This window comes from Danio rerio, chromosome 11 (genome assembly GCF_049306965.1).
Source record: "Danio rerio strain Tuebingen ecotype United States chromosome 11, GRCz12tu, whole genome shotgun sequence".
Taxonomy (NCBI): domain Eukaryota; kingdom Metazoa; phylum Chordata; class Actinopteri; order Cypriniformes; family Danionidae; genus Danio; species Danio rerio.
This window is the reverse complement of record NC_133186.1, coordinates 38,864,435-38,873,297: the sequence shown is the minus strand read 5'-3', so window position 1 is coordinate 38,873,297 and position 8,863 is coordinate 38,864,435. Positions and strand designations below refer to the sequence as shown.

The window sequence follows — 8,863 nt, the reverse complement described above, 5'->3', positions numbered from 1 at the left end:
CTTTGGCTTAATCCCTTTATTTATCAACGGTCACCACAGTGGAATGAGACGCCAACTATTCTGACATATGTTTTACGCAGCGGATGCCCTTACACTTGCAACCCAGCTCTGGAAAACACTCATACAATACAGACAATTTAGTTTATTCAAGTTAGCACATGTCTTTGGACTGTGGGGGAAACCGGAGCACCTGGAGGAAACCCACGCCAACACAAGGAGAACCCAGCAGGGACTCAAACCAGCGTCATTCTTGCTATGAGGCAACAGAGCTAACCACTAAGCCACCGTGTCACCACAAAAACTTTATTATTACTATATTTTTCCATATGGATGACTTGTTGTCAATATATTCTAATAATTAGTTATATATCTAGGCTATATTTAGCAAAAATACCTTCATTAAACTTAGGCTAATACTGATTTGCACTTCTAGTTAACTTTTCAAAGATGCAATAAACAAAACTGTCAACAAAAAAGTGTGCATTTGTGAACTTTAAACATCATCTGGCCAAATAAACACCTTTGCTTTAATAACTTTCTTTTAAATGCCTACCACTAAATGTGTTGTTTTTGTGAGAAAATGATAAACTAGCCATGTGCACTAACGAAGAAAGCCACAACATTGAGCGAAGTGTACGTGCTGACGTACTTACGTCAGACGTCGCGAATACGTCACGCGTAAGTACGTACGTCTCATAGAAGTTTGAAACTGACGAAGGGACAGAAATATTTATATAAAAGCTGACGCAAAGGCGCTAAATACAAACGTACCACCAATAAAGTGTGATTTAAATTCCTTATTTTATGAAAGCATCTTCACAGTCAAGAATCTCCTGGTAAATTCACGCCAGGCGCATTTATTTAATGAAAATAAGTCAAGAGCTAGCTGCTAGCATGCTAACTGCGCAGCTTTAGCAGCCTCGATGAAAACATTACATTTTTATTGTGTTTTCTAAAGATTTATTAAACTATACAGCTGTCTCAAGCCCGTAAAAGGACGTTTTTTATTTTTTGACGGTATGTTTCAGTCTAAACTGTGGATTTTGTACATTTTAGGGGCAAATATATATGTGCTAATTGGGACTGTGGTGTTTCTTGAATATTATTTTCTGTGCTTGCCATTTGATTACAAGTTAAGATAAATTGGCTGTCGTTTGAGTGTTTTTATGATTAATTAAAAACATTGTGCATGCTGGACCAGTGATGCGAGGCCTGTGCATCACAAAGATGTGTGAAACTGTCAAGTGTCTGTGACGTGATAGTGTGTGAGACGTTTACTTCGTTTTAAAATGTTAGTTTTGGATGCATGCATTGTATGATATTTGAGTTACTATACTGTGTGTGTGTTTTGTTTTTGGTTTGCAAGATATCTGTAAATGTATTCAGATATATGTGTGCTGGACTGTGTCATTTGAACATTTTATGGTGTGTTTTGTACAGAATGGCTCCTCGGTTGCAGCTGGAAAAAGCTGCTTGGCGATGGGCAGAGGCAGTCAGACCAGAGGACATCACACATGAACATATAGAGCTGGCTTATAGGATCGCAGTGTCGGCTTGCAAAAGAGGGGCATGCAGGTAAAACTGGACTGATTATAATCTGTTTGGTGATCCGTCTGTATTTATATTATGATGCATGCATTTGAGTGCCCTGAGTGTAGTTCTCATTTAAAGCAACAGTTTTAGTGAGTGAGTCAATATATAACATGTTTCAATTTCTACATTTTGTTGTGTTCACTTAGGAGGAACTGTAAAGGAAACCCTAATTGTCTTGTTGGTATTGGGGAACAATCATGGTTGGGAGAAATTGATGAAAACACCTTTCACAACATTGATGACCCAAATTCGGAAAGAAGAGATAAGGTACACCATATATATATATATATATATATATATATATATATATATATATATATATATATATATATATATACCATTAGTAACATACTAATACTAATAAAGCAGTATTTGTTAATTTGAATAAATAATAACATTAGCTATATACTAATGCTATCGAATTATTAACGCTATTCTTGCATTTTATCTCTTGTGTGCTTTTATTATTATTGTGATTTTGTTGCAATTTAGTTAAATAAAAAGGAATATTCATTCATTTTATCTAGCATTTTATTTAGGGATGCTCTGATCGACCAGCCAGAGATCGTGATCGGCCGATAATCACATGACATGACTCGATCTGTACTTGCTTATCTGGCCAATCTCATGAACCGATCACAATTGTTTGTTTATGAGTTTACAAATAAGACAAGAGGACACATAAGAACCGAAATCTTTTTACATATCAGAACTGAATGTCCTTTGTTTTCAACAATATTGCAAGTTCATTAAATCCTGGCTTGAAATATTGAATATTTAATAATATAACTTATTGTAAAATACGTATTGTAATAAGTAGTATTTTATGGACCTATTTCCTTGTAGTAAAGAATTTATTTAATTATAGGTATGCATTTTAACTCCGTCTGCATCAAATATGCGCTCCAAACTTCATTGAGAAAGGTTGAATTCTTCTTCCATGATTTGCAATGTTTCTAAATTGCTTTGTTATTGATTTTCCTTGCCATTTTTTAAAATCTGTTTATCTATTTTGTTTTGTAAAGTAGCTTCTGACCATGACATGTCCACATTAAATGGTTAAGCATCTTAAGCTAAAGTATCATACTTCGACTGAATATGTGCTTTATGCATTATACAGCTTGGAGCATCAGAATCTGTACTTAGTATCGGACAATCACCATGATAAGGAATTGGTATTCGGTATAACCTACAAAAATCCTGATCGGAGCATCCCTAATTTTATTATTATTTCAATTTTTAAATTAATTTCCGATTTGTTTTGATTAATGAATTTGAAATGAATAGTCCTAGCATTTAAACTAATATGTTTATTTAATAGGTCACAAAATGCCTTCACTCAAATCTCATTCATTTTTCATTGGCTTAGTCCCTTATTAATCAGGGGTCGTCACAGGGAAGTGAACTGCCAACTATTCCAACATATGTTTTATGCAGCGGATGCCCTTCCAGGCGAAACCCAGTACTAGAAAACAACCATACACTCTTGCATTTACAAACACTCATACACTATGGACAATATAGTTTATCCAATTCACTTATAGCACATGTCTTTAGACTGTGGGGGAAACCAGAGCACCTGAAGTAAGCCTCCGTCAACATGGGGAGAACATGCAAACTCCACACAGAAACTCCAACTGGCCCAGCCGGGACTCGAACCAGGGACCTTCTTGCTGTGAGGCAACAGTGCTAACCACTGAGCCACTGTGCCGCCCCTCGGTCAACTTTCTTAAACTAAAATATTATTCACTTGTAAATTTTTGTGATTCTTTCTGTTTCAGAACACATTTGTGGGCCTAACGAACCTCGGTGCCACGTGTTACGTCAACACTTTCCTCCAGGTGTGGTTCCACAATCTGGAGCTGCGCAGAGCCTTATATAGGTTTCAGAATTCCAGAGCTGAAGGGCACAACACAGATTCAGGTTCCTTATTCAGTTTCAGTTTCTATTTTTAAAGTCTCAATGGTTTTATTGTTCACTTGCTTTACTTGCCATTTATTATATACAATATCGAGACCTGTCACGATATCTATTTTTTTGTTGTACGATATATTGCGATAAATGATAGTATTGTAATTTTAAGACTCATTAAATAATGCCAGAATGACTATATGATATCATTATAATGCAAGTACACTCTTCCAGAGAACAGCATTGCATATGCATTCAAATCCTATGTTGTATTGGAACTAACTTGTGCATTTTATACTGCATACCAACAGATTATGAACCACGGACGATTTGCGAGCATCTCCAGTATCTGTTTGCACTGCTACAGAACAGCAACAGGCGATACATCGATCCTTCCGGGCTAGTGAAGGCTCTTGGGCTCGACACAGGCCAACAGCAGGTAAGGTCACCTTAAGATCGAGCATGTTGGAGATTAATATGGATCATGAAAAGGCTCAGAATATGTTCATTTCATTTTTAGGATGCTCAGGAATTCTCCAAACTCTTCCTCTCACTTCTCGAAGACACACTTTCAAAGCAGAAGGACCCAAATCTCCAAAATGTCATTCAACAGCAGTTCTGTGGGCAGTTCTCTTATGTTACAGTGTAAGTTCTCCTTGAAAAAGTTTACTCAATACACTTTTTTATATTATTGTATACGTCATTGTAACACATTTGCATACACTGTACATTTCTTATTTGGCCTGTAAAGAGATCTATTTGTTGTTAGTGATAGAGTGCATATATGTCTGACATAATTAATAATTCAGCTTCAGAGTAATGTCTATTTGTAATCTGGTGTCATCACTGGCCTGTGCATTGTAGAGCAAGACCAGATTAAAGTCCGATTAAAAAATAGACCAGATCAAACAACAAATTAAATCTTTTAAATAAACAATAGGCTGACATTTATGTCATGAAAATAGTAATAAATAACAAATATTTTTTGTAAGTTCTGTATCATAGTATGTATTGAATCATGACTCGAGTCCATCGTTATATTCCTGTATGTTATAATAATGTAATAAGCACTTGTATTTTTGTTTTTGTGATAATTTAGATGCAACAAATGTGGACGTGAATCTCCATTACCATCACGATTTTATGAACTAGAGCTGAATATTCAAGGACATAAAAACCTCACAGAGTGTGTTACAGAGTTTCTGAAGGTAAGTACTAGTTATTCTTAAACTAGAGCAGTGTATTTCAACCACATTCCTGGAGGACCATCTACACTGCATGGCTGCGTCCGAAACCGCCTACTTCTCAGTAGGTACTGCATTTGAATTTAAACGTACTACTCGGCCGTTAGAAAAGTATGTTCTATACAGTATGAACGTGAAAAGTATGAATGGAATTCGGACGTACTACATCCATTTTGTCATAGTCACGTGACCTACCTGCGTCAATTGCGTCGCTTTACTCCCATTCATGAATTCGCTCGTGGGGCATCATGGGATAGCGCAGCATGCATGCGATGCGCACTCCAGAATCTCGCCGGAAGTAGTTAGTCATCCGGGTACTTCTCACATACTGATTTTCGAATTCTATGAATTCGGACATACTAATCGGCTCGCATACTTATTTTAGCATACTATATAGTATGGAAGTATGCGGTTTCGGACGCAGCCCATGTTTTGGATGTCTCCTTTGTCGCACTCATGACAGGTCTTTCAGTCTTTGCTAATGAGCTGATGATCTGAATCAGGTGTGTTTGGTTAAGGAGACATGGATATGTGCAGAGTTGGTGGTCCTCTAGGAAAATGGTTGAGAAACACTGAACAAAACGGCTCTGTTTGTCTGTGTAGATCAGATCTTAAAGGTCTCGATGTGTTGTTTAGGAGGAGAAGCTGGACGGTGATAATCGTTACTATTGCGAGAGCTGTCAGAGTAAACAGAACGCCACACGCCGGATCAAGCTGCAGAGTCTTCCTCGTACACTCAACTTTCAGCTCATGCGTTTTGTTTTTGATAGGTGAGCATTAAATCTCATATAATGGTTTGTTTTCATTACTTTTTGTTATGTGTTTCTCATGATTCTCTGCTTTTTGTAGGCAAAGTGGGCATAAGAAGAAGCTCAACACCTTCATTAGTTTTCCAGAAGTTCTTGACATGGAGCCGTTTTTGGAAGGAAGAGGTATACTGTTTGTTATACATACAGTGTGTGACCCTGGAGCACAAAATCAGTCATAAGTGTCAGTTTTTTGTAAATTAAGATGTAATCATTATCTGAATAGTGACTAAATAAGGTTTTCATGGATGTGTGCTTTGTTAAAATAGCTTAATTTTTGGCTGTGATACAACTATTTGAATTTCTTGAATCTGAGGGCCTATTCACACTATGCTATCCGAACTGTGCCCAGGCCCGTTTCCCGGATTGTTTAAGAAGTGTAAGTGCTCAGAATCGGGCTCAGGCCTGGTTGGAAGAGGTGTGCCAGAGCGCGGTTCAGTTGGGCTTTGGCTCAGTATGCTTATAGTGTGAGTGCAAATTCGAAACTGAAGACGAGACGTTACTTTTAAGGGATTATTTCATATGGATTTAATAATCATTCTTACTGTTCAGTGAACGCAAACTGTTGTAGATTATTAAAGACGCAAAGCCCTCACTGCATGACTGCTGCACCTTTAGCAAACCTCCCAATTCCTGCAACACGAGGACTTGGTAAACTATGATTGTTTATGAGGGTCAAAAGTGGCTGATCTGTTTGGTGAAATATTTGAGTGCATGTCACCGCATCCCAAACGACTAAAACAATATAATTAAAGAAATACTGTGCTGAGCGAGAACGCTTACTGAACAGCGCATCATCAATGACGCAAGCGAGCCCACACCCGAATGTAATGTGAGTGCAGGAGATGACAGGAGAGGGGACAAGCGTGCTTTGAGTCAGTTCAAGGCAACTGTTCATAGTGTGAGTACGCCCTGAGAGTTAAAAGAAATCTAAATACTGAGAAAATCATGTTTAAAGTTTAAGTTTTCAGCAATGCATTACTAATCAAACATTGAGTTTTGATATGTTTACAGTAAGAAATTCACAAACTGTCTTTATGGAACATGATTTTTATTTAATATTGTATTAATTTTGGCATAAAATACAAATCAATAATGTTGGCCCATGCAATGTATTTTTGGCTATTCCTACAAATATTCCAGTGCAAAATAAAATCCATGGTCACATTTAATATTTACACTATAGTAGAGTTTAAAAGCTTGGGTTAATTAGACTTTCTTCAAGCCTGTGTTTATTTGAGCAGAGTTACAGTAATATTGTGAAACCAATTTAAGTGAATATATGTTATTCCTGTGGTTCAAACTACCTCAATACTCAGGTTTTCAAGTGTTTAATTAAAAACATTTTTGCTGCTTACAATTTTTATGGAAAATCGTTACGCAATTAATTTAAACACATTTTGATGCTGAACTCTATTCTTTTTAAACATTTCTGTTTTAGTATACAAGATGAGCATGCACAAAAAATTCTGTAACAGGAACAATTACATTCACAATGACTAAATAGTAAAAAAAATAAGGTTAATAAACAAAATAAAAAAGATTAATTAAAATTAACAACATGAGGTCTGATACAGGGTTGCCACATTTGTAAAGTAATTACATTTTTGACGTATGGATTCAAGGTCTAGAAAGTGCTTAAAAACAAACACAGGTCCTTGAAAGTGCTTGAATCAAATTTTAAATTAAATTTGTGTATGGTTTTATTTCAACAATTGTACTGCGCTGTAAAAAATACTACAATCAATTTGTGCCGGTACTACAAAAAGGAATTAAGTTAGCAAATTATTTGTTACCAATTTAAGTAAATTGAGCATAAAATAATTAAGTTGTTCCAAAACAGACAAAAAAATGTAGATATTTTTTTTATTTAATATTAGGCGAAATGTGAAATGTTAAGTAAACCAAACACTTTCATGGCACTATGCTTGAAGGTTCTTCAATCTGCTGTTCATGAAAGAGTGGGAACCCTGCTTCTATGAAAAACAAGATCCACTCATTACATATAAGGGTTAAGGTGCAAGCTCGAGGTCTAGTCAATGCTTGTTTGTAGTAAACAGTAAGCCCATTTCATCCAAACCATTTTCCCCATAATTTATTGTAACCAGAGGGAAAATGTCATTTTTTCAAGTAACATATTTGAAAAGAGGTTTAACATTTAGTAATTGCTTTCTTGCTAACTAAAATACGTTTTCAAGAGATAAATATCCCACGTATTTATATCCTTCGAAGTACCCCTAGGAACATGGTGGAACATGACACATCTATGTCATCTAAGCCTTGATATTAATTGTCCCGCCCTTCCCCAGAAAGACTGAATATGTGGACATAACCAAAAGATGTGGGCAAAGTCAGCTTGTACTTGCACTCCCTCCAGCAAGAAGACTGTTACCCAGAAATCTTCATGCTGAAATCTTTCTTAAAGTATTAATTCCTTTTAAAAAATATTTTGACTTCACACTTTTTTAACTGTAATATGTGTCCTCACAATCTGATGTAAGTCTCTGTAGAGCTGTCATTGAACATTATTGTATTCTTTTGTTTTTATGTCCAGAGGAGAAGTGCACGTATGAGCTGAGTGCGGTGTTGATTCATCGGGGTGTGAGTGCTTACTCCGGTCACTACATTGCCCATGTGAGAGACGCACACACCAACGACTGGTACAAATTTAACGATGAGGAGATTGAGAAAATGGAGGGCAAGAAACTTCAGCTGGGCATTGAGGAAGATATCGGTAACTACACATTTTGACAACGCACCCTTTTCACACTTGTAGGTTCCTCAACAGCGGAAGTCATCATAGTTGGGTAAACTTTGAGAGCAGTGAGTGGGAGAGTAACACAAATAGGCATGGGCCGAAACAAGTTTTTCTAATGGTATAATAACCTTGGATAAAAATAAAAACAACAACTTTTTTTCCCCTCATTAAAAACAATATATTTTATTTTAGGAAAAATTCTGTGAATTAAACTGCATGACCCAAAAGAAATGCTAATCAAAAGATTTAGATAGATATAGAAAAAGATATGGTCTCGATATAGAACAAAAATTGTCTATTTTATTTGACATTTTTGCGTTTATGAGGAAATATCTTCGCTATGGATGACACCTCTCTGTTATGGATATGACAGATGTGAAATTGGCACTTTGTGACTTTCACCTTGTGAAATTAAATCAAAATGTTTGAAAACGCTTTTTCACTATCATTTTCGACTATTTTACAGTATTGTAAAACACAAGCCTACGCAGACAACTCAGAAAGGGTTTTGGTGAACACTTTTTCTTGAAAAGTTATTATTTGCAAGATAT

The 8,863-nt window shown here is 36.2% G+C and overlaps 1 protein-coding gene across 8 annotated transcripts in view; it reads left to right on the top strand.

Annotated features, from left to right (window-relative positions):
• usp48 (ubiquitin specific peptidase 48) overlaps positions 1 to 8,863 on the top strand; it is a 190,017-nt gene that overhangs the window by 165,206 nt on the left and 15,948 nt on the right. For 2 of the 8 annotated variants that reach the window (XM_073915462.1, XM_073915461.1), the window contains exons 2-10: positions 1,387 to 1,575; positions 1,740 to 1,860; positions 3,375 to 3,516; positions 3,816 to 3,943; positions 4,025 to 4,149; positions 4,604 to 4,712; positions 5,385 to 5,518; positions 5,598 to 5,680; positions 8,109 to 8,288. In XM_073915462.1, the coding sequence (XP_073771563.1) occupies positions 1,391 to 1,575; positions 1,740 to 1,860; positions 3,375 to 3,516; positions 3,816 to 3,943; positions 4,025 to 4,149; positions 4,604 to 4,712; positions 5,385 to 5,518; positions 5,598 to 5,680; positions 8,109 to 8,288 (1,207 nt within the window). In that variant the 5' untranslated portion in view covers positions 1,387 to 1,390. 8 annotated transcript variants of the gene reach the window in all.